This window comes from Pinus tabuliformis, chromosome 6, assembly GCF_031772625.1.
Source record: "Pinus tabuliformis cultivar Carrire ecotype Pingquan chromosome 6, CPIR1, whole genome shotgun sequence".
NCBI classification, from domain to species: domain Eukaryota; kingdom Viridiplantae; phylum Streptophyta; class Pinopsida; order Pinales; family Pinaceae; genus Pinus; species Pinus tabuliformis.
In genome coordinates, this window is record NC_142292.1 from 2019810035 (window position 1) to 2019836256 (window position 26222).

A 26222-nucleotide genomic window follows, 5' to 3' on the forward strand; every position below is an offset into this window, starting at 1 on the left:
ATTGCAACTCGTGAATGAAATATAACACTTAAACATAACGTTCACGAGGGAAAAGATAATAACCAATACTATGTACAGTAAATCATCCTTTGATTCTGGCCCTCAAACCAGGGTGAATGGTCAATGGTTCATGCCATTCCTAGTATTCCAATTAATGCAAAATACTGAATGAGACTTTTGTAGATAAACAGTTATTATTTTGTATCGAGTGCCAAAGGAGATTCTTTGTTATGAAATAGCGAGAGCTGCTACAAGACTTATAGAAACAAAAAAACAGAGGTTAGAATCATCCTTGCATGTTTGGCGCATTATTTCAAAAAAGCATGTTTACTTTAGAGAAAATAGAGTTCAGAAGATGCACCCTACAATTGAAGCCAATTCAGGCAAAGATCATGTAGTATATAATAATAATAATACAGTACAGAAATTTTGATAGATAAGTCACTTTGCCCCAACTAGAAATTATAATTAGCAAAACAGAAATCTATAGTGAACAACGTTGGGGATGATAATTACCCAAAGAGAAAAAAATCTCATTCTCTAAATCTTCAGAAATCCATCCCAGTCCAGTACCCTCAAACTCAGTTAAGTTAAAGACGTGTCATAACTGCTTAGATTAGTTTCTTCTTTTCAAAGTATCGCTTTAAGTGCCATAGTTGCCCCGCCGACACTACTAAGCAAACAGTAAGGGACATGATGCTGAACCATGCCACTCTGCCATTGGTTACCTCGCTCACCTCTCGCATCTCTGCCTCCCTGGATTTGAAAATAAAAAGCACCCATGTGATGTTTAGAAATTCTTTTTAGGCATTCAGAAACAGAAATAAGGAACGGCTGACGAAAACATGAGCTCCATTTCTCAAGTTTTCTGTCATTTTTTTATCAATGTTTTAATCTTGGTTGTCTAGGCTCAAAAGAATCTGAAGTGTTTTTCCATTTCCAATAATTCAACTGGTTTTTGAAATTTTAGAATTACCTGCTTCTCAAGTACACTAAATTCTCATGAATAGCTTCGACTGCTCCTTCGAGTTTTCTCAACTCAAGCTCAACGCCCTGCAGTTGTGACAATCAAAAAATTTACATAATTGCACTTTCTACCGTTTACAGGGACATCACAAATCAAATTAATAACAGTCAAGATTGCTTTTCTATAATGGAAAAAAATAACTTTGTACAAAAACATTTTTAATATAAATGCCACAATGAAAATGTTTACCTATACAATAAGGTTTTGCTACCTAAAGGCAACTGGATGAACTGAGTGAGCAATGAAATAACAAGACCAACCAGTGTCATGCAAGAAAACTAACTTGAAAGGCTAAAATATACATCTCTTATCAAAATGCACGTGATTTAGTCTTTCCAGCTAGCTTCATGCATGTTGAATATTATTATACGAGTTTGTTATCAATTCAATTCAATGTAATGAATTATGACTTTCATAGCTGTCTCGGTACCCACTACAACCCACTACATGATAAGGGGGATGAACTAATCATGCTCTTTACCGCATCGCCTAGTGACCTGTAGCACAACCAAGAGTCCTACGTTGCTTTTTTCCAAATGTGAGATGGTTTGTTACATGATTGAGGTGTTAGTTAGTGGGGCGCTCATCCTTTCGACCCATTTTGACCCTCATACATGTGAAGACAAGGTTTGTTACCTCAAAAAGAGGGGGGCGCACTAGTTATTGGACCTCTTTGACCCTCACATAAGTGAAATAAATTAGTTATTTGCTCATTGTAGAGGAGGAATGCCGTTTGGCCTTCATGCATATCCACAAGTGTGGGAGTTAGTTCTCATACATGTGAAGACAAGGTTTGTTACCTCAAAAAGAGGGGGGTGCACTAGTTATTGGACCTCTTTGACCCACACGTGTAAAATAAATTAGTTATTTACTCATTGTAGAGGGGGAATGCTATTTGGCCTTCATGCATGTCCATGGGTGTGGGAGTTAGTTCTCTCATGTTGAGGAGAATATTCCTTTTGAGGACATTTCATCTAACACATGGTGTTGAAATGTGTAACTAGGTTCGGTCTTCATAAATATGAAATGTACTCTTAATTCTTGTATATTGTAAAAAGAAAGAAAATTTATTATTGTTATTTTTGTAGCATGGGTTTCATGCTCAAGGGCTTTTATTTAGAGGTCAAGCATCCATTAAGTGCTTCTAGGATTTGTCCTAGGGTCAAAAAGTCAAATGAGTCATTGCCATATGAAAAAGATCCCATCAGGCACATTGTAACTTGTAAAAAGAATTATTTTTGTATTTAAAAATGTCAAAATACCCTCCAAGACCATGTTGGCCTGGCAACTAAGAAGTTGGCCTCATTAGGGCATGTAGTCCTCCTTGGAAGCCTCTATATATAGGAGGGAAATCGACCTCCTATGGTCACTCACTCATCTTCTCATCATCTAAGTGAAGGAGAAGCAAAAGAAAGCTAGTGAAGAAGGACGAAGGACGAACGTTTGGGTTATTTCTCTCTCTCTCTCACACACATGCAAAGAAGGAAGGCTAGGGTTTTGATGTTGCAAGGTCAAAGTTGAGGAAATTGCAGAAAGAAGGTGGAAGGGGTCTATTGGTGTTGGGTTGTGTTATATTCTTTCCACGACTAGCCCACGTAGTTAACCGGGGAGTTAGAGGGGGGGCGAAGCCCCTCCTTCGTTGCGTCGATTGTGTAGAGGGGGGAGTCACAGGGGGTTTGAGGGGTGCAGGTAACCCCACTCTATGTGGTCTGGTGCAGCACCCCGGAAAATTTTGGTATTGGACCCTATATTAGGTTGGGCGGACCTACCTATGGTTTTGTGCATGTTTTTCACACATGGTTTTGGACGCGATGGTTTTCGATCCATGGTTTTGGACGCAATGGTTTTCTTCGGCATGTATAAATATATATTGTAACATTAAAAGGAACATAATGAAAAATCAAGCTGGTAGTCTCGGTTTTGGAATCCAGGGAATATCTCTGTGTATATGTGTTTTAGGTGTTATGCTCTCACATTGTTTACTTTCTGTGTTTTAGAATTCGTATGCAGGTAATTTCTATACAGGGTTAAAACCTACATTTGGTATCGGAGTTGTTTTGGCTTCAACGGGATGCCTTTATTGTTGAAGGGTTTCGTTCAGGCCTGTGATAGACCCCGTTCAGTGGAAGATCTGCAGGATCCATTGCGAGCAGTTGGAAGATAGAGATCGAGAAATTTAATGGTTAGAGTTTTGAGTTGTGGAAACTCAAGATGGAGGATCTGTTGGTAGATAAAGATCAGGCGTTCACGGCAGATCTAGGTACTAAACCAACAGGAGTGTCCGATGAAGAATGGAAGAAGTTAGATCGGAGGGCGAAGAGCACAATACAATTGTGTGTCTCAGATTCAGTATCGCTGAATGTATCAGGGGAAGTTACGACTAAGGCTTTATGGAACAAGTTAGGGACTTTGTGCCAATCTAAATCTCTGGTAAATAAACTGTTCCTGCGGAAAAAGCTATATAACCTGAAGATAAAAGATGGAGACTCGGTGACAAAGCATCTGAATGCATTTAATATTGTGGTAAGTCAATTATTATCTGTTGATATTAAAATTTCAGATGAAGATAAGTGCATCAATTTGTTGTGTTCTCTACCAAATTCGTGGGATAGTCTGGTTATTGCAATAGGTAGCAATACAACTACCTTGCAGTTTGATGAAATAGTCTCATCCTTGCTGACAGAGGAGATGAGACAAAAAAATATGGAGAGCTAGAATGGTGATGCCTTGTCTGTACAAGGACGATTCCAGAACAGAAACAAAAATAAGTCATCGAGTGGGAGATCTAAATCTCCAAGAAAACCTATAAAGGTGGTGTGCTGAAAATGCGAAAAGGAAAGGCACTACAAAAGGCACTGTAAATCTAAAGCTCCTGATAAAATAAAGGGATCTAATGATGCTCCTTCTGCATAGGCGAAAACCACCTTAGATAAAGGTGGGGATGTGTACTTGGCTTCTTCAAGTACACATATAGATCATGAGGCATGGTTGATTGACTCAGGTGCATCCTTTCACTTCACTCCCCATAGAGAGTGGTTCTGCGAGTATGAGAAATATGATGGTGGTGATGTCTTCTTGGGGCATGACAAGAAGGCTAAAATCATTGGTCGCGGAAAAGTAAAGTTGAAGTTGCAAGGTGGAAGGGTTAGAACACTTCCGAGTGTTCTACATATTCCTGCATTAGCTAGCAATCTGATTTCTGTAAGTAAGCTGAATGATGCAGGTGTAAAAACAGTGTTCGAGAAGGACACTTGCAAGATGGTTCAGGAAGCACTAGTATTGATGCAGGGAGTTCAGATTGTAACTCTGTACAAGCTGCAAGGTATCACTGTTATTGATGGGTGCAACAATTTTGTGGTTCCTAAAAGTGGAGCAGAAAATCTAGTGGTCTCTCGAGAGAAAACCATGTTGTGGCATCAAAGGCTTGGACATATTGGAGAGAAGGGCCTTTGAATACTCCATGGTAAAGGTATGGTAGAAGGTATGAGTAATAGTTCTCTGCATTTTGATTTCTATGAAAATTATGTATATGGGAAACAGAATCGGGCGAGTTTTCCCTCTGGTGGTAAGAGGGCGAAACATATATTAGAACTTGTGCACAGTGATGTGTTTGGACCTGTGAAGCTTCCATCACTGGGTAAGTCTGTGTACTATGTATCATTTATAAATGACTTCTCAAGGAATACATGGATATATTTCCTTAAGAAGAAATCTGAAGTCTTTGACAGGTTTAAAGAATTTAAGGCTATGGTGGAAAACTAGACAGAGAAGAAGATAAAGGTGTTGAGGAGAGATAACGATGGAGAGTTTTGCAACAAGAAATTTGAAGAATTATGTAAGTGTGGTATAGCACAACAGAAGACTACTCCATTCACACCTGAGCAAAATGGAGTTGCAGAAAGAATGAACAAAACGTTGATGGAAAGGGCAAGAAGCATGCTCAGTGGTGCCGAGTTAGGACAGGCACTCTAAGCAGAGGCAGTGGAGACAGCATGTTACCTGGTCAACAGATCACCTTCATCAGCGTTGGAGGATAAGACTCCACAAGAGGTATGGACTGGTAAGAAACCCTCTCTTTCACATCTAAGGGTATTTGGATGTGATGCATATGTACATGTTCTAAAGGAGAAAAAAACCAAGTTGGATAGTAAATCTGAAAAGTGCATCTTTATGCAACCTTCCTTGGAACCCAGTAACAAGGAAGGTTGTGTACAGCCGAGATGTGGTGTTCAGGGAGGTGAAAGATGTTATTAAACATGAAGTCCAACCAAAAGAACCTGAGAAGATAGAATTTGAGCTAAAGGAGGAAGAATCAAAGTCTACAACAGAGGAGGAATCAGAATATGAAGGGCCACAAACTCTGGGTGTGAGAAGATCAGTTCGAGAAAGAAGGCAGTCAGAAAGGTATAGTCCATCTGCTTTCTGTTCAAATTTTGCTTTATCTATTATTGATGATGGTCCTAGAACTGTGAAGGAAACAATAGATTCAGAGGATGGAAAACTATGGAAAGAGGCCAAAAATGATGAAATGGCATCTTTGCACAAAGATGAGGCTTGGGGATCTGGTGGAGTTATCGGCTGGAAGGAAACCCATTGGCAACAAATGGGTGTTCAAGAAGAAGACAAATGCGGAATGAAAGGTGGAAAAATACAAAGCTCGGCTGGTAGCAAAAGGTTATTCCCAGGTGCCAGGAATTGATTTTGGTGATATTTTTTTCTCCTATTTGCCAAGGTAACTTCTATTATATTACTTTTATCTGTTGTTGCTGCTTTTGATTTTGAGGTAGAACAAATGGATGTGAAGACAGCATTTCTTCATGGAGATCTGGAAGTGGAAATCTACATGAAGCAACCTAAAGGCTTTGCGGTGAATGGTAAGAAAGCACTGGTATGCAAGTTAACGAAGTCTCTATATGGATTAAAACAGTCATCAAGGATGTGATAGCAGAAATTTGATACATTTATATAGGGACTTGGCTTCACCAAAAGCAAAGCAGATCACTGTATGTATTTTAAATGAATTGGTGACCGTGTTATTTATCTGGTCTTGTATGCGGATGATATGTTGCTGGTTGGAAATGACAAAGAAATTATCCAGGATTTGAAGACCCAATTGTCCTCCAAATTCGACGTGAAAGATCTTGGTGCTGCAAACTATATTTTGGGCATGGAAATTAAAAGAGATTAGGCAAAGAGAAAGCTCTGGTTAAACTAGAGGAAGTATGTCAAGACAATATTGCAGAGATTTAATATGCAAGATAGTAAATCGGTGAAGGTTCCTATTCATGTAGGTGTAAAGTTATCTGTTGAACAGTGTCCCAAGACACAAGAAGAGGAAGAAGACATGTCTCGTGTTCCATATGCAAGTGCAATCGGTAGCTTGATATATGCAATGGTCTATACTAGACCAAACATTGCACATGCAGTGGGAGTATCGAGCAAGTTTATGTCAAAACCAGGAAAGGAGCATTGGACAACAGTGAAGCGGGTTTTCAGGTATTTGTGTGGCACTAGTGATTATGGTTTGTGCTACCAAGGAAGACCAAGATTGGATAGAGTGTTGGATATCCGTGGCTTTGTTGATGTAGACTACGCTAGAGATCTATATCACAGAAGATCTACAAGTGGTTATGTGTTTAACCTATTTGGAAGTGCAGTCAGTTGCATGAGTAAGAAACAATCTGTAATGGCACTACCAACTACAGAGGCAAAATACATGGCAGCCACTCATGCAAGCAAGGAAGCAGTTTGGTTGCAGAGATTGTGTTCAAGTATGGGGTTAGTACAGGGAGCTATAACGATAGACTGTGACATTCAAAGTGCAATTTTCTTGGCAAAAAACCCTGCATATCATTCAAAGACACAACACATTGATGTTCAGTATCGCTTTGTGACGGATATGATAGAAGACTAAAAGGTGTTGCCGGTAAAAGGTGAACACTTTGAGAAATACTGCAGATGCATTGACAAAATCTATGAGCTCCGAGAAGTTCTCTTGGTGTAGAGAAACAATAAGTGTTGCAAAGTTGGATAAATGACTAAGCTCTCTTGTGGCCCCTTGTGGAAAGAAAACAACAAGTGGGAGAATGTTGGATTGTGTTATATTCTTTCCACGACTAGCCCACGTAGTTAACTGGCGGGTTAGAGGGGGGGGCGTAGCCCCCCCTTCGTTGCGTCGATTGCATAACGGGGGGAGTCACAAGGGGGTTTGAGGGGTGCAAGTAACCCCACTCTATGGGATCTGAGGGAACGCCCCGGAAAATTTTGGTTTTGGACCCTATATTAGGTTGGGCGGACCTACCTATAGTTTTGTGCATGTTTTTCACACATGGTTTTGGACGTAATGGTTTTCGGTCCATGGTATTGTATGCTTCGGCATATATAAATATGTATTGTAACATTGAAACGAACATAATGAAAAATCAAGCTGGTAGTCCCGGTTTTGGGATCCAAGGAAAATCTCTGTGTATGTGTGTTTTATGTGTTATGTTCTAGCATTGTTTATTTTCTATGTTTTAGAATTCGTATGCAGATAATTTATGTACGGGGTTAAAACCTACAATTGGATTACCTACAAGCCCTAGAAAGAGGAACCCAAGCGAAGGTCAAAAGAAGACTTGAAAGCCTAGAAATTTCTCAAACATGTGGAAGTAATAACTATTGCAGGGGCCAAAAATTTCAGACCTGCAGTGGAGGCCAAAACTCTGTAGCTGGGGGTCAAAGTTGTGCAGCTAGAAGAGATTTTACTAGGTTTAACTTGGACAGAGGAAGCACATCATCAAGAAGGTCTGACTTGGTCTTGGAAGGGGGTATTGATCTTGGTCTAGAGGTCTTAGAATTCATCATTTGAAGAATTTATAAGAAGAGAGATGTGAAAATCTGGAAATTCCAAATTCTACTGCAACAACTGATATATTTCTTCTATTTGTTAATTTACTAAAACAAATTATTCACAGTTGTCTACGACAAATATCGAAATACATACACTACAGTCTTCAAAAATTAATTACTGCTGAAAATAAATGTAAGGAAAACACTAACACAACAATAACACAATAACACAGTTGTTTTTGGCCAATTGTCCCCGAAAAAACCCAATGTGGGAAAATCAGTGCAGCAAATGAGGGTTTCTTTTATTATTCTTCGGCAAAATCTCGTGGACATTCTACAAATAGCAGAATAGAAGAATCACTAAGAGAAATTTTACAAACAAATTTCTCCACTCCACAGTGAATCTGACACCTGAGAGGACCCGCTGCCCTCACGCTAGCCACACTACATCACCCTCTACGCAATGACTGCGTTGCCCCTACGTCACTGCCTCTGCGTGGGTGATCTACATCCTTCTTCTGCTCTGCCTCTTCCTGCACTCTCAACTATTGTTGATACCCTCTCCCTCTCTCCTACAACTCACCCTTCGACTCGATTTCCTTTTGTCGAACTTCAATCAGTGAGAAAATCGATCTACTTGGGCAATTGAGTATCTACCTAGTGTATGTTCCAAATGCCCATCGAAGCCCTTTTAATCTTCTCGTTGAGTAATCAACAGCCCAGAGTTGATTATAATCAATGGCTCCAATCATTTTGACTTGATCCTCGTCTTTTTCTTGAATTTTCATCCCCCTAGTTAATTAATACCCTTTAATTATTTTAATTTCCTAAGTTTCGACTTAGACAACCATTAAAAATAATTAATTATTTTAATAAATTTATCTCCGGGTGGAACTTCCCAAAACGATTTATGAGTATTCTGGAATACATGTGTCCTAGCCTTCCTGCAAATTTTGAGGCTTAGAGCACATCTGATGCTACCAGAAATCAACAAGAGATATGCAGGTTTTCCTCTCAAGTGGAGAGGTTTTGGCCCTAGCTTGCAACCTACATCTTGTGTTCTTGTGCATTGTTGATTTTCTCATTTTGGTAGTTGTTTGATGATAAGAACAACATAATAATAAAAGAAGAAGCTAATAATCAAGAAAACAAAAAATACATCACAAGCAATTATCAAGTTGAAAAGAAATCATCTTAGTTGCAACCCTTTAGATTTCTCAACACATGGTACAATATTGATGGTTTAGGAGGCCCCTCTTTATATAAAAGAAGGGCACTCCCCATTTTTGGCTTGTTGGTTCTTACGTATTGTGAGTATGTCTTGCTTATTTTTGTATAAAATTTTGGCATTTGATGAGAAGAGAATAGAGTTGTCATTCAAAGAGAAAGAAGGTTGTTACTAAGAGAGTTTCAAAGCAAGCAAAGTATGATTTTGGTTTCTACCTTGTTTCTTTTGTAGATTTGGATTATATTTGATATGATTTTGGTTTCTACCTTGTTTCTTTCGTAGATTTGGATTATATTTGATAGTATTAGAGATGAATGTTTCTTTTCTTATTTTAACTAACCCCCCTTTGAAGTGTGAAGTTCCATTATTTTAGTTTGATGCTCCCTCCAATAGTTCTAGGAATATGGGACTTAAGCATATTAGGTGAAGGAGACATTACTAAGCAAGTTCAACACTCCATATGTTGAAAAACCAGATGTATAGTAGATTAGGGTTGATTTATCTTCATGATAATTACTTGTGAATGTTATTTGCCTTTTATTACTTATTATGTTCCCTTCATCAAGCAATTATACAAATGTTCACAACAAAAGGATCACAAAGAGACGAGTCACCATAAATTAGGATCCAAGCCAGGGCAAAATCCCACAAGGGGGAAAACCCAACAATAATCCTTCTCTTATAAAATCAGATCAATATGAGATATCCAAGTTCAAAACCGAGACCGAGACCAAGACCAAAACTACCACCAAAATGCCAAGACAAACCCTCCTCCAAGTCACCTCCAATGTCAAAGTCAATGATAATCAAATTGTTCCAAATTTGGTCAACTCCCGTAATTTTGGCCCTGAAATTTCGGGTCTGCAATAGCACTGAAAAATTCATCCTTCAATTCTGAAATTTGTCAAAGCAAAAATGATCTCTTCTTTGACTTCAATTCTCTCTCCTTTGACTTCTATTTTCTTGTCCTCCTTCACATGCTTTAGATGTACTTTTTGTGTGTGAATGAATGAGTTCTCAAATGAGTTGAACTGCCTCTTATATATAGTTGTCCAGGGGGGTCGAAGAGGTGGCTCTTGCAGGCCCAAGCTGACTTTGGCTTCATAAGAAAAATATGTTTCTTTTCTTTACAAAAAGTCCAAATGGGACTTGACTCAAATACATTTTCTTTTTGACTCTTCGACTCAATTGACCCTATAAGCATGAAGAACAAGCTTTGACTAAAAATAAAGTAATGATAATAAATATATCAATGATAGAAATTATATTTTATTACATTATGAAGACCGACACTAGTTACATTTTTCAGCACCATAACCCAATTGTAAGGGTCATTCCTCTCTTTTTTCTCTAACCACCCATTAATTATTTTCACATGTTTCAAATATTTTTTTTAGTGTTGTAGGGTTTCAAAACAAAGTTACTCTTTATACTAGATCGCTCCACTCAAGTTCTTTAGGCTAACCTTTATTGAAGATCGACATGTATCTAGGTGATTTTTCTCATCTCTTCTCTAAAAATGTGTATGATTTTGGCACTAACTCTCACTCAATGGATTAACACGCCATCTAAGTAAAATCTGAACACATTGTTAGATCTGTGGTAAATTTTCATTTGTGTATGTTTCGTGATTAAATCAATGTTATTATAACAGAACAGAATCGGTGAGAACCAACAGGTCCAACCAGTTGGAGGGCAAAACTGGTTTGGACTGGTGAACCAGATTGTTTTTGCCTGATTTGATACCAAACCAACCAGTTCTTGTATGAAACCAGTTGGTTCAATAAAGAACTGCCCTTTTTTCACTTAATCAACCAGTTCAGTACTGAACCGGCCTGTTTGTACTATGGTGCCAAGGACCCTTTGAACGCAAATTGTTTTTCAAAAAATGACTAATTTATGACAAGGAAAGACTAATATTTGACCATATTTCCCTACTAATGCTAAAGTAAAAGTGACATTCCCCTATATCTTTCATTTTCTTTATAATGGATGAAAATGAAAGACAAAGGAGAATGTCACATAATTAAATTTTTAACATTACCATGAATTGACTTAAGATGTTGGAGAGTCGTTCTCACCTCATTGGATTTCATATGGAGAAAGTAGAATTTTAGATCTCACTGAAAATCTAGTAGACTTAACAGTTTTCCAAGATTTCACGATTGGGGGGTTGCAATACTTCCATTGGATTGTCATGTATGAGAGTATCGAACTAATATTTAATCAAGAGCACCAAGCTCTCTATGTACCTTGATGTTAGTCGCATTGGTTTTCAAGCCCCTCTATCATGACCCTACTAAAAAAGTACACATCATTCAAACAAAATCTTGACTTGACATGCAATGTTTTTATAACTTATTTTAATGCTTAGAGGATGATATTGTTAATGAAGAACCCAACATAGGCAATGATTTTGATGAGATGTAGGTATTTGTCGTAGCATATTTTTTTTGGATGCTAGAGGCCATCTGGAGTTTGTTTGTTAATGCATTTTTGGTTTAAAGATGGATTGCACTTTATGTTATTTTGGTTACATGCACCTTAACATGTTATATAATGAGAACTTTTGCTTATTTGTGTATAAATGGTTTGGATTCATATGGATGCACGTGAATATATATGTTTTTCTTTAAATTTTGAATATTCTATTTGTACTTGGTCAACTGGTTTTTTGATCTGTTTATTTTACTGGTTCCGGTCCTATTTTAACTGGTTCCAGGCCCCCGGGGGGGGTGTCTACCAATTCAATGGCTAATCTAGTTCTGATAGCATTGGATTAAATCTGAGGTAGTCCATGGTTTAATTGCAAAATTGACTCAATCATGCTCCTAACTCACACATAAGAGGAATCATTGGCTGTAATGAAACAACCATCCTGTTAAAGCAAATCGTCACATTTTTATGCCAAATTTCAGTAGGGTCTGGTTAAATTCCTGTGCATTTTTTCAAGGCATAGGTATTTTTTTACTTCTCATCTTTGAAAATTAATTTGAATGGTGATATCACATAAGTAATTCATTCCTTGAATACACTTTCATATGAATTCCTGTGGAAACGTAACTTGCTGGTGCAATGTTGTACTCTGTTCACACATTTAAGTACAGCAACTTCTGGCTGGTAAATTAAATTGAAGTTTGGGTAAATTTAAGGATATTTGGGTTCTTGTGTTTTGCTCCTACTGATATTTTAATGGCACATAATTTGCACATAAAGCTGTTGTCCTAAAGATAACCAAAATATTGCACAATATTTCATTCAAATCTGAAACACAAATACATACTTTCCTGCTGCTGAAAGCCTGGCACCACCGATACACAGGGACTGAGTGTGGTAATCTCATCTGCTGTTTCCATTTACAGTCATGGAATCCTTATTCATGGTTCACAGACGTCTAATGTTCATAATACTAAGAGTGTAAATAACTCCAAATCTGAATGGTTGGTGATCCATGCTTTAACAGCACCAGCATTTGCACATCAAAGCACATCATCCTTTCACATGCTTCCTAAGTCATGGTGAATGGTCACTTTAACTTTAACAGCAATCTCCACCTTGGGAATCCATTTGGTTAGTGTTTCAAACTTTCATGATATCTTTGTGACAAATCCACATTTCTAATTATTTTATAACAGATCACGGTCAATGTTCATATTTGGCACTGCTGTAACAGTTCCAAGCACTGACTTTCATTTTTGAAGCACCAACGATTACACTAATAGTTGGGATCTCATAGTCACATTTCACAAAGTCACAAGGATAAAGAAAATTGAGAATATTTGGTCTTGAACAACCTCGCAATTTGCTCACTTTTCTACTTCAACACATCCAATTTGGGCACCTTGGACTATCAATGTTGAGAAGCTTGTGAATCTTGACACTAAGTTTTCTTATCTTTGAAACATTTGGGAACTTCACACTTAAAGTGAGTTGGTGATCCGGATTGGATCATTATATTGTTTTTCATCCATCTCGATGCATTCAGAGTGGAGAATGTAGAGGAATCACCTCACGGGACTGTTTTTACTGGCAGGACTCGATTTGGCAAAACAAGGTCTGAAACCTTCCGAAAACATCTTGAGGCATCTAACGACCTTTTTTGGGGGGGGGTAAAACTTTGCCGCTTTAGCGCCGCACCATTCCATGTTATTCTACACACAGAAACCTTTCCAACAGCATAAGAAGCGCATCAATCAAAGGTTGTATGCAAAAGTTATGTCACTCAGAAGTTGACCTTCATGTTTTCACACCCATAATTCAGGAGAAAGCCGCATCGGCCACCATTATTCATAGAAAAAGGGCTAGCCACGTGATTATGATGTAAAAGACTCTAGAAGAGCCTATATTGTAACTCTGGTTAAGATCTGAGGTAATCAAACTTAACCACTAGTAGGTTATCGAGTTGTGTTGTAACTGGGTCACTAGGAGGAAGAAGCAATATATTCTTTCGAGTGCATTTGTTCTATAGCTGAGCAAAAATAGCCAAGAGGGATAGGAGGTAGAGCACACAGAGAAGATTTGTGCAATGTAGCAACGCACGGGCCATAGGCCATACTTCTTTGTACTTGCAGCCATATTTCCAGACCGAGAGAGCGTGGAGCAGCCTCACCTTCTAGTTGGGTTTTTCTCCCGAAAGGGTTTCCCAGAGCAAACCTTGGGTCTAATGTGTTTGAACTTTTATCTTGCCATTTTATATTCTCTGCATAAGTTTTATTTGCATGCATGCACTATTTACAGTAAAATCTACAAATCTAGAAATCTAAGAAAATTGTAATAGTGTGGAATTTCAGATTTCAAATATAATATTATCAGATCTGTTGTGACAAACTATCCAGTGGAATATTCACAGCAGTTTACAGATCAGTGGGTTTCATTGAGCAACATCTACCTGAGTTAATTTCCTTTTACCCTACACTCAAGCGAATGAGCATAGGTTGATATAGAGATTCCCCCCCCCTTGGCTAGGATTTACTTAGCCTAAAGAGTGGAGCAGGTGATTTGCTTGATAGTACTCTTAGGCTCTCCCTAAATAAGGTTAGGACTTTCCTATGTGGAGAGATTGAATGACAACAAGCCCCTTTATTGGTTGAGAGTTATCATCATGAACAAAAGCATTCTTATATTATATTACAGATCACCTCCATCTCTGTTGATTGTAACTGCATATTGTATAGACTATGAATTTAATAAGAGCTTCACCAGAATTCCTGCATACTGTGGATGATGTTTGCAGTTGTTCCTTTATTTTTTCTTATTTATTTAAGCACGTACAAACACAAGATTATCTCTTGCTTAACACTATTGCATTGTTACTCCAAACTCACAAATTCAGGTGGACAGCACTATGAACACAATCTAGAAAAATGATCTTATACAGTGCAAAAACAAGGCAGAAATCTCACTGACTTCAATTTTCTCCTTCCTTGCAATTGTTGCCCAGTCTTTAGCTGCAATTCCAACCTTCCAGTCAAGATCAACAGTGGTAACTGCTCCATGAGAAGCATTTGGAATCCATAAACATGCTACATAGATGCCAGATTCATGTGTTGTGAATGTAAATTGACCCGATGAAACATCTTCTGTGGAGTATAACAAATTTCCATAAGGCGATGTCACCTGCACAAATCAAAATGGAAATAATTCAGTCAAAATAAGGGAATGTATAAGGAAGGAGGTAGACTACCATTAGGTTCTCAAACTTTACAATTCATCCTACATATAAGTTAAGAAAGACGGTAATGATAGACAGAACCTTATCAAATCTATTTGATCCTGATGTATATCATGAAGACTCTAAATATCATCGTTATTAATATTTAGTTATCTTCTAACTAAGAGACATGAGCAACAGCAAGTCACCATCATAATGGTGTTTTATCCATATTAAGCCACACAAAGTTACACAGGTTGCAATTCATACACAATGCTCTCTTTCATTTATTATCCATTTTCTCAAACTAAGAGACAGAAGAGCCAGAGCAAGTCACCATCATAATGGTGTTTTATCCATATTAAGCCACACAAAGTTACACAGGTTGCAATTTGTACACAATGTTCTCTTTTATTTATTATGCATTTTTTTTTGTTAAATTTGGCAACAAGGGCCAAACTTCACCTTGGACAGCTCATATGAGGCAGCTGATATTTTTATTGGATTCCTCTCTCTGAGAGGTGTAGGTTTGATCTAAAAATCATCCCATTCTAACATGTACAAATGGAATTATGAATTTATTTTGATTATGGAGAAATTGTCAAGGTCGGCCAGCCATCTAATTTGCACCCTCGAGCCCACAACGTTGCATATAAAATTATAAATACAAATAGCCTCCTTATTTTAGCATCTCATCTCACACCCCTTCTTCTTTCTCCTTCATTGATTGGGTATGAATTTCAGAGGCAGCTCTCCACAAGTGTGAAGGACTGTACTTTCTGTTCCAGCCATTGACCAGCGTTGACCAAAATTGCAAGAGGCTGTTTTGACTTGCATTGCGTTGAACTGTTTTGACTGTAGTTTTGTGTGGAGGGTCTCTGTTTGGGTAGGCCACATTTCTGGGCACATAAACCAGGGCTGTTTGACCAGCGTTGACTGCAGAAGGTTTTGCTGCAGCGTTGACTTTTGTTGACCAGATTTGACTGGACTTTTTCAAACTGTTTTTGGGCTGATTTCACTAGCTGTTGAAGGCTGAGTTACCGAGTTTGACCGAGCTGTTTTAGAGGTCAAAATCTGCCCTGTTGACCAGCATTGACTTTCTGGTTAGGGCTTTCTGTTACTGCTGTTTGATTGGTCAGATTTGACTTTGATTGGGCAAGAGAAAATTGTATATTGTATTCTCTTTCTCTGCTGAACTTTTGAAGAATAATAAGAAGAATTGATCAAGGGTTTCCCCACATTGGGGTTTGTCCCTAGCCGATGCCATATCTTGTGTCATCTTGTCTTGGCCTGTATTCTATTGTTATTGTTTATGTTCTATCTACATTTTACTATCATGTTGATGTGATTGCCAATCTAGATATTGATATTGGGCTAATAAGAAAATTGAAATAAAATAGCTCTTAAGCATATAGAACATACCATTGTTATCTAAAATTATCATGGTATCAGAACTGAGGTGAAGACAAAACCAAAGCAAGAGTGAGAGAGCAATCACTGATCAAGGACAAGATTCAATGGCCTCCACATCCTACTTCAAGTTTGATGATAAGCTTCATGATAACTCTGATTATCATGCATGGAAGATGTCTCTTAATTTGACTTTAGAAGAGCAAGATGTTATGGATTATGTGCAGGGAAAGATTTTGAAACCTCCTTCAAATGCACTGGTTGCTGCTAAGACAAAGTACATGAAGGGTGAAGTCAAAGCCAAGAAGATCATCAAGGATTCTATTCATAAGAATTTAGTGGCTTCCATCTCCGATTCGAACACATCAAAGGAGATATATGACAGATTGGTTGACATGTTCAAATCTAGCAATACAAACCAAATTCTTTTCCTCAAGAACAAGCTGAAGGATATAAAGAAGGGAAGAAATGAAGATATTCAATCCTACTTCATGAGGATTACTAAGATCAAAAATGATCTTCTTTCGATTGGAGAAGCTATTGTTGATAGAGAGCTTACTCTCATTGCCCTTGGAGGACTCCCTCGCGAATGGCACGTGTTCAACAACACTATTCTTAACAACGACAAGATTCCAGGTTTTGAAGAATCGTTGACTAGATGTTCTCAAGAAGAAACAAGGATGATAGAACTAAATATGCCTTCAAATAGAAATGAACCTACTGCATTCTTTGCTCATGCTAAAAAGAAGAACAATGTAGGTTCAAACGAGCAATGTCAAGGCATGTCGAGTTTCAAAAATGGAATGAAGGGAAGATGCTTCATTTGCAACAAGTTTGGCCACTATGCTAGGGAGTGTCCTAATAGAAGGGATACACCTCATCAGGATGGCAATCACAACAACAATTTCAAGGGAAACAAGAATCAAAAGAATGACAGATTCAACAACCGAGGAAAATGGAATGCTCCCGCTCCTCATCAAGGAAATGGTCGCCCTCCCAAGAGATCAAGAAACACCAGCTATGATGAATCTAATGTTGTTGATAACAAGCAAAAAGAAATTTATAGTATATCTACCCTCTCCACTGCATCTCCTCCGAACACTTTGGAAAATTGGTTGATTGATAGTGGTGCCTCAAGGCACTTCACTGGGTATAAGGAAACTCTTTCAAATCTAATTGAAAATGATACAAATTTGGAAATTATCCTTAGAAACAATGCCACCTATCCCGTGAAGGGAGTTGGGAATGTTACTCTTCAATTGAATCAAGGTAACACCATTCATCTATAAGAAGTACTATATGTACCTGATCTAAAGAAAAACCTGGTATCTATCTTGGTGATGGAGGACAAAGGATTCAAGGTGGCATTCATCGATGGAAAGGTACGTGTGTGGAATAAAAATTTCAAAGATGCATTTACACTTGGCTTCAAGGTTGATAGCCTATATAAAGTTGGAGGAAGTCCATTGGGAGCTATGACTTGAGACACATCACTTCAATCCGAATTATGGCAACGCGGGTTTGCTCATCTACACTATAAGGCTCTACCCGATGTGAGGAAGATGGTGACAGGTATGCCCGAATTTAAATTAGAACATGAAGGTGTTTGTTAGGGGTGTGTCGAAGGAATGTAGACAAGGGGACCATTCCCCTCAAGTGATAGCAAGACTACTGACGTATTGCAATTGGTTCATTCTAATCTATCTGGTATGATGTCCGTGAACTCAATGGGAGGATATTTATATTATGCTATCTTTATGAATGATTTCTCTCGCAAGACTTGGATATATTTCTTGAAGAAGAAGGACAAAGTATTCTCATGGTTCTGTTCTTTCAAAGCTTTGGTCGAAAATCAAACCAGGAAGAAGATCAAAATATTGAGGACTGATAATGGAACCAAATATGAATCAAATGTGTTCAATAATTATTGTAGAGAAGTTGCCATTAAGTGGGAGACTACTACCGCATATACTCCTAAGCAAAATGGTGTTGCCGAAAAGAAGAATCGTTCTATCGTAGAAGCCACTCGTGCCATACTTCATGATTAAGGCCTTCCAAAGTTCCTATGGGCCAAAGCTACAAACACCGTCGTGTATGTTCAAAATAGATGCCCTCATCAAGCGTTGGACTCCAAAACTCCCAAAGAAATTTTCACTGGTAAGAAACTTGATGTTTCTCACTTTAGAATTTTTGGTAGTCCCGTATATTTTCATGTGCCGAAAGAAAAGAGAAGCAAATTGGATGCTTTTTGGAAAAAAGGAACATTTGTGGGCTATAGTGAAACTTCTAAGGCATATAGAATCTATGTGTCTAGCCAAAGAGAAGTGGAGATAAGTCATGATGTCACCTTCGATGAGGATGTTGCCCTTAGGAAGATTAGTAACCTTCCTCTTCCAAGGAAGGACAAAGAAGCAGATTCAAGAAAGCAAGGAGAACTGCAGGATGAGCTAATGCCTGATGCTGAAGGACCAATGGATCCCATCGATCCACACCCTCATGAGCCCTCCTCCTCAAAAAAGAGACCCTCATGGCTTAAGGAGACTCTCGAAGATGTCGAGAGACATGTTGCACCTAGGGGGACATTTCATGAAAGCAAGTCGTCGAATAGGTACCAAAGGTACTTAACTGCAATGAGCACGAGCACCATTATTCAATCTGAGCCTTGCACATTCGAAGAAGCTGCAAAGCACCAAGTTTGGAAGGATGCAATGACCAATGAGTATGACTCGATTATGAAGAATGATGTTTGGGATGTGGTCCCTAAACCCAAGGACAAATCCGTTGTCACCTCGAAATGGCTCTACAAGATCAAGCATGGAGTTGATGGAAGTGCTAAAAAGTTCAAGTCCAGATTTGTTGCTCGAGGCTTCTCTCAAAAAGAAGGTGTAGATTATGATGAGATATTTGCACCAATTGCCCGCTACACCACCATCCGTTCGATTATAGCCCTTGTTGCCTCACAAGGATGGAATCTACACCAAATGGATGTAAAGGCTACCTTCTTGCATGGTTCACTTAAAGAGGAAGTCAATGTAGAACAACCTGAGGGGTTCAAAGTTCTAGATCGTCAAACACATGTATGCAAGTTGAAGAAATCCCTCTATGGGTTGAAGCAAGCACCCCAGGCTTGGTATGAGAGGATTGATAGCTATCTAATGAAGTTGGAATTTACAAGAAGTGAAGTTGATCCGAACCTTTACTTTAAGGTTCAAAATGATAAACCTCTCATCTTGGTACTCTATGTGGACGATCGCTTTCTGACAAGTGCAAACCCTCTTATTCATCAATGTAAGAGGGAGTTGGGTTCCGAATTTGAAATGAAGGACCTAGGATTGATGCATTATTTCCTAGGATTGGAGGTCTGCCAAAGCTAGGTGAGATTTTCCTTTCACAAGGGAAATATATTGTGAAGCTACTTGAAAGATTTGGGATGGTGGACTACAAGTCCATGACTACTCTGATGGAACTTAACTTCAAGAAGTTATGTGGATGTGTTGCTGGGCCTGATTTGGGAAATCCTTTTGAGTATCATCAACTCATGGGGGGCCTAATGCTCTTAGTGAACTCCCGTCCGAACATATGTTTTGCAGTGAATACATTGAGTCAGTTGATAGTCAAGCCAAATCACATACATTGGATTGTTGCCAAGAATCTCCTGAGATATCTCTGGCACAATCATTTATGGTCTGAGATACACTATTGGGAATGTGTGACTCCATGGTTACACTAATGCAAACTAAGTTGGCAATGTGGTGGATTGTAAAAGCACATCTGGATGTTGCTTCTCTCTAGGTTATGCTTTGATATCATGGATGAGCAAGAAGAAAAAGTCGGTTGCCTTGAGCACCACTGAGGCTGAATACATTGTTGCTAGTATGCCCTCCTGTGAAGTTGTTTGGTTGAGGAAGCTCTTTAGTGAGCTATTTGAACATGTGTTGGATGCCACCGTGATCTTCTGCGACAACCAAAGTGGGATTCGTCTTTCTAAGAATCTTGTGTTTCATGACCGCTCCAAGCATATTGATATTAGGACTAATGATCAGGTCGTCAATATTCTTACAAAGGCCCTGGGGAAGGTCAAATTCTTAACCTTCCATGAACGACTTGGAGTCATGGAGAGACCCTCTTATGAGAGTCCCGTATGAGATGGAGGTTGAGCTCTGGGAGCTTCGAGGGGATTGGGGTACTTCTTGGAGCGATGAGCGACCATAGGGTGAGTGGTTCACCTTCCCCTAATGGTGCGCGATGTACAGGGTGAGTGGTTCGCCTTCCCCTATGATACCCTATGGTGACATATGCATAGGTTGAGTGGTTCGCCTTCTCCTATGGCATATAAGCAGGATGAGTGGTTCACCTTCTCCTGCCAGCACATCCTAGCCATGCAGTCCGAGACTCATGGGAAGTACCTCTCATCTGGCCAATGAGTAGGGAAATGAGGATAGGGACCATAGTACTACCAATGGATGCATCGTGTACTACCGTACTCCCTATGCTAGGATGTTGATATTGATCTGGGATCAATGGAAACTAACTTCAGGTCAATTAAGAGTGGTATGACACACTCTCTATTATTGGAGGCTAACTTCGGGTCAGTGGAGAATGGTATGATACATTCTCGATCATTTCTTCTTTCTTCATGGTTTAGCAGAGCATAGACAGGGATGGTACAAATTGTCAGACAATTTGGCAGGTGAAGTTCTCCCTAATTGAGAGGGAGTGTTAAATTTGGCAACTAGGGCCAAACTTCACCTTGGACAACTTGTATGAGGCAACTGATATTTTTATTGGATTCCTCTCACTGAGAGGTGTAGGATTGATCTAAAGATCATCCCATTCTGACATGTACAAATGGAATTATGAATTTATGTTGATTATGGACAAATTGTCAAGGTCGGCCAGCGATCTAATTTGCACCCTCAAGCCCACAACATTGCATATAAATAAAAGGAGCCTCCTCATTTTGGCATCTCATCTCACACTCATTCTTCTCTCTCCTTCATTGATTGGGTATGAATTTCAGAGGCAGCTCTCCACACGTGCGAAGGACTGTACTTTTCAGTTCCAGTCGTTGACCAGCGTTGACTGAAATTGCAAGAGGCTGTTTTGACTTGCGTTGACCTGTTTTGACTATAATTTTGTGGAGGATCTCTGTTTGGGTAGGCCGCATTTCTGGTCATAGAAACCAAGGCTGTTTGACCAGAATTGACTGCAAAAGGGTTTGCTGCAGTGTTGACTTTTGTTGGCCAGATTTGACTGGACTTTTTCATACTGTTTTTGTCTGATTTGACTAGCTGTTGAAGGCTGAGTTGACTGAGTTTGACTGAGCTGTTTTGGAGGTCAAAATCTGCCCTGTTGACCAGAGTTGACTTTCTGGTTAGGGCTTTCTGTTATTGCTGTTTGACTGGTCAGATTTCACTTTGATTGGGCAAGTGAAAATTGTATATTGTATTCTCTCTCTCTGCTGAACTTTTGAAGAATTATAAGAAGAATTGATCAAGGGTTTCCCCACATTGGGGTTTGTCCCTAGCTGGTGCCATATCTTGTGTCCTCTTGTCTTGGCATGTCTTCTACTATTATTGTTTATGTTCTATATGCATTTTACTATCATGTTGATGTGATTGCTAATCTGGATATTGATATTGGGCTAATAAGAAAATTGAACTAAAATTGCTCTTAAGCATAGAACATACCATTGTTATCTAAAATTAACAATTCTCTTATTCTTTTCTATGTTGTATGTTGATCACCTTCTATCTGTGTGCTTGGTTTATTATCATCATTTTTCAATCATCACGTTTCAGAGTTTCAATAAAAATAATAGAATTCTTCAGGTAAATTTGGTTTCACGCTATCTTACAAATTCAAATTTCAATTTCGTACAACCAACATTTGATTGTTCTTAACACTTACATTCACCTTTAAATCTTGAAATATTGATTCTCTTGACCCATGATCCTTTCCTTTCCCACGCCTTACTTTTAAGTTTTAACAACAAAGTCTCCTGGAATTTTTGGTCTAAGGCTAACACTCTATATAACCATTCTATAAGTTAGGCGCGTTTGATATCCTAGGTTCCACCTGGTATTTACATTCTAACAAGTGGGTGGGCATAATTAGAGCATAGAAAGAACATCTCCCTTTTTTCATACAGGTTTCAAGTAATTCTTGGAGAGCATCGGTGAAATGTTCAATAACTCATTTGTATAAGTGAGTTAGCAACTGCTAAGCCGCCTCCCCCCGCCCCCAAGTATGGTCTCCTCATAAGGTCCACTCCTCCAGAAATTACTATGCTAATAAATAACCAACCATCCTTTCCGCTTGCCCAAAAAATGGCTCTAGTGCCAAATGTCATATACCAAAATATGTTTCAGATATATAAAGCCAAACCATGCTATTTAGGGACCTTGATAGATCTGATTTAGCAAAGGCCAGCACTGAAATTAGGACTATAATAAAGAAACGCACAAAATCTTCTGAGTTTAGTACAAACTGTTCACTAATTAGAAGCCTATAGGAACTTAGAAACTACTATAATTATTAGTAAGACTATATTCTATACGGCAGATTAAGAAGAGAGAAAAAAAAAATTGAAGCCCAGCTTAATCTACACAGGCTTTGGAAGAAAGGAAACTTGACAGAGAATTTAAAGGTATGGTTTACCAGAAGAGCACTAAAGGCTTTTCAGAGTGGTTCCTTACTTGGTGCTGTGGGGGCATCTGGATTACTCGGAACTCTTCCATTTTTCAAGGGCAACAAACATCAACCTTTCAAATCTTGGCTCAGATTATCACAATGATCCCTAATTTTAAGAGCTCCATCCCTTAACTGAGGAACACTGATTCCTTGGTGATAGACAGACCTACTCTCTGGAGCTTTTTCGATGGAGCTTGTCAAGACCTGACAAACTCTCATTACTACAAAGCAAGGGCAAATTCGGGTCAAGCTGTCAATAATATTGGCAAAGTCATGGCATTGTTGCATTTATTAAAGGCTGCTATTGTAGGAGGTATTCAAACAATATTGGTCTCCACTCTTTGACTCTGTACTTCAAGGAGGTTGTAGGCTCGTTTAAGAATATTACGTTCGCCCATGTCTATTCGGAACTGAATGTTGAGGACAATGCCCTATCAAAAGCAAGTCTTACTCTCGAGGGACATATGCTCATAGAAGATGACTACCTTGATGGCTCATTAATCTCTTCCGGAAACATTATTATTTACGACTGTTAATACTGGAGCAGTCCTGTTGTAATTATTTAATGAATTTGTTCTTTTTTTAACACAAGTTATTTTGACGCTGTATTGACTTTTTCCAGACACCTGCTTGGTCTTTGGTTTGTTTTTCGATAAAAACAGCCCAGAACCAGTTACAAGTTGTTGAGATTTTAAATTTATCAGTATATTATCGTTCCTATTTAAAAGGGTCAATCAGTAGCCAGGGTAGGTCTTTACTTGAGGATGAAATGATAGGTATGATAATAGACAAGAAGTTGAGGGGGAAGTGGTAAAGTTGAAATGGAAATATGCATCTTAAACCATTCGATAGATCTGAAGCTGGTACATTAAGTGAAAAACTTTTCAAAAATAACTTCCTTGTTTGTTGTATTTGTGGTTAATGCTTGGCACTTAAGAGGTATAAAGGAAGCACGTGCAGTATTCGGGCCCTAAATATCAATTGTTTTAATGTCATCGACTTAGAATTTGAAAACTACTTTACCTACAGTTTTCTGGTCTGCTAAAATTAATTTAATTATCAGAAGTCATACTATATGTGTTAAATAGATTCTGACAAAACTCAGGAGCAATGAAAACGGAATGAAAAAGCTACGGAATAGATTTTCAATGGGCAAGCTGCAAACAAACTATTAGTCCAACACATCTGCCACATACCAATCAGAAAACACTAATATATAATCAAGCAAGCAGTAGGTGACGGTTTAAAACTTTGAAATGGTAACTAGAAGGAACCAGAGCTTCCAATCCATGCTCCAAAAAAGGAATGGACGGATAGGAAGATCACGGATCAGCAGCACCAGGGGCATAGAGAGACTCGGGTACAGTTGGAACTTGGAAGAGATTGTAGGGCGTGCCAAACTTCTAAAAGACGAAATTGAAGCTGAATTGGCCAACTTCAACTGACCGAGTTGGGAAACTGGAGGACCAAAAAGGAAGTTAATAAATTCTGCAGAGCGTGGAATAGTAAACTTGAAGAGCTTGAAGTTCAGATCGAACGTCTGGAAGAGGGCAGGCAGCCCTCCCAATTGTTGTGATAGCTCTTTTAAGTCAACCTCTAGCACTCCAGGGGGCAAAGAAGAGAGATGAGAGAGTGATCTTCATCAACACAGATTCCATTATAGAAGAAACCAATCAACAGAAGAAAGGTTAGTATCCACTTTGAGTTTAGCCCCCTCTCTATCAATGGAACAATCATCTGGCTTATTTTTTTGGTTTGTAGTACTTTGTTGAGTTTCAGACCAGTCTAGGCCCAGTGTCACCGACACTCAATTTTGGTTTCACACTTTGTCATAAAGTTTATGAAAAATGTCACTAGTCAACGATCGGTTTTGGAAAGGCGTGTAGAACCTGTGGGCATATGAGAGGTTTCATTCTAAATGTATACTCTTGTAATATTAAACAACCCTTTGTTTGAGTTTTAAAGAAGGAAAAACAAATAGGTTGACCCAAATTATCGTCAAGTTGCATTCCTAATTTGTGAATCACGATGAAGAAGAGTAGATCAAGTTGATAAAGGCTGATAAAGAATTAAAAAAAAAAAACTTATATAGGCAAGTATGGCAGTTTACGAATTGGATCCAAAATATTCTTGAGAATTCTTCCATATCTTTCGAGGATTGGGCTACACTGGGGTAATTTCTAACACTTTAATCAATTTTCATTCCTTTTTCCCCAATAAAACGTATTAATATTATAGACTCCAAAAGTATCCTATACACTAATATGTAATCGCAGGTTTAGATTCTGTCTTCTAGCAACCAGAATTAATGACCCTTAACCGATCTTCTTTTGCTGCAAAGCATTTGAAACAAAAATGGAGTTTTAGGGCAAATAAAACGATCTATGAAAAAGGAAAGACTGTATCTGACCTTAACAGAGACATTGTGAGGCTGATGTCCATGATCATTATCGTGGTTCACAACCGAGAAATCACCAAGCACGAGGACGTTGGTCTGGATTTCCTCAGAGATGCACTTGGCACTTGCGGCCACATCGAATCGGATGCCGCGCACACATGAAACTGCCCACGAACACATCAGCGTCAAATGTAATATCATCACCCATCCTCTCTGAGCCATTTCAGAAAACCTCTGAAATCAATCTATGTGCTCTATTACAATACAGAGATGGTAAGCAGTGCGAAGTTCGAACAAGTGATCGAAACACTTGTGTGTCAAAAATATGTGCAGAGGCCTCATTGTGGGTTTATATATGTGGCTGTGACGTCATATACATACCGCAATTTTAAGGGGACAAAGCCATAGTACTTATGTTAAAAGAACCGGTCAGACCCCCTTCGGGGTGTTTCGTTGAGATGGTTTGTGATTAAATTCTCCTCTGTAGTTTAATAGTTTTAGTCTTTAATTTAAAATAATAAATTAAACGTGATTTTATCAAAATTGTATCATTAGATTAAACTAATTTAGTTTTTAATTTAATAATTTAAAATAATAAATTAAACGTGATTTTACCCCCCCTCCCCACCAAAATAAATAATTAGAAAAGTGAATGAGTGAATTTTGCCTAAGTCAAACAAGAATGTTGCGAGGAAGTTTCGTGTGACTATAACATGATTATGGTTTTTTGGCATATCGAAAAGAATAAGCATAGAATTTTGGGATGGAAAATGGAAATACCAAAATGAATGTAATAAAGAAGGTTGGAATATAGAAAATCTTTATGTTTAATTTAGTTATAATATTTGTTAAAAGAATAATATAAAGAATCATAATCTTAAATCAAATAATTAGTTTTTTTCTTTCTATCTTTTTTTTTCTTTTTTTGTATTTAAGTTATCCATAATGAATTAAGTAAAGGTTGTTTTGGTAAAAATTAAATAAG

General features: G+C 38.4%; 1 protein-coding gene across 1 annotated transcript; it reads right to left on the reverse strand.

Moving 5' to 3' along the window:
• Nucleotides 1-278: 278 nt before the first annotated feature.
• On the reverse strand, nt 279-25607 carry LOC149267359 (transmembrane emp24 domain-containing protein p24delta3-like). The gene is made up of 4 exons (XM_089432321.1): nt 25250-25607; nt 14493-14702; nt 977-1053; nt 279-756 (listed from the first exon to the last, which is right to left on the reverse strand). The coding sequence occupies exons 1-4, from the start codon at nt 25457-25459 to the stop codon at nt 612-614; spliced, it is 642 nt and encodes a 213-aa protein (XP_089288447.1). The 5' UTR covers nt 25460-25607; the 3' UTR covers nt 279-611.
• Between the last annotated feature and the right edge of the window lie 615 nt (nt 25608-26222).

What these genes read in the sequence shown, in the direction of transcription:
- LOC149267359 (XM_089432321.1), bottom strand. Translation starts at nt 25,459, where the DNA reads ATGGCTCAGAGAGGATGGGTGATGATATTACATTTGACGCTGATGTGT. An exon ending in CTCACAATGTCTCTGTTAAG is followed by an intron (nt 14,703 to 25,249) that starts GTCAGATACAGT and finishes TGATTTGTGCAG; the next exon opens with GTGACATCGCCTTATGGAAA. An exon ending in CAAGGAAGGAGAAAATTGAA is followed by an intron (nt 1,054 to 14,492) that starts GTCAGTGAGATT and finishes TCACAACTGCAG; the next exon opens with GGCGTTGAGCTTGAGTTGAG.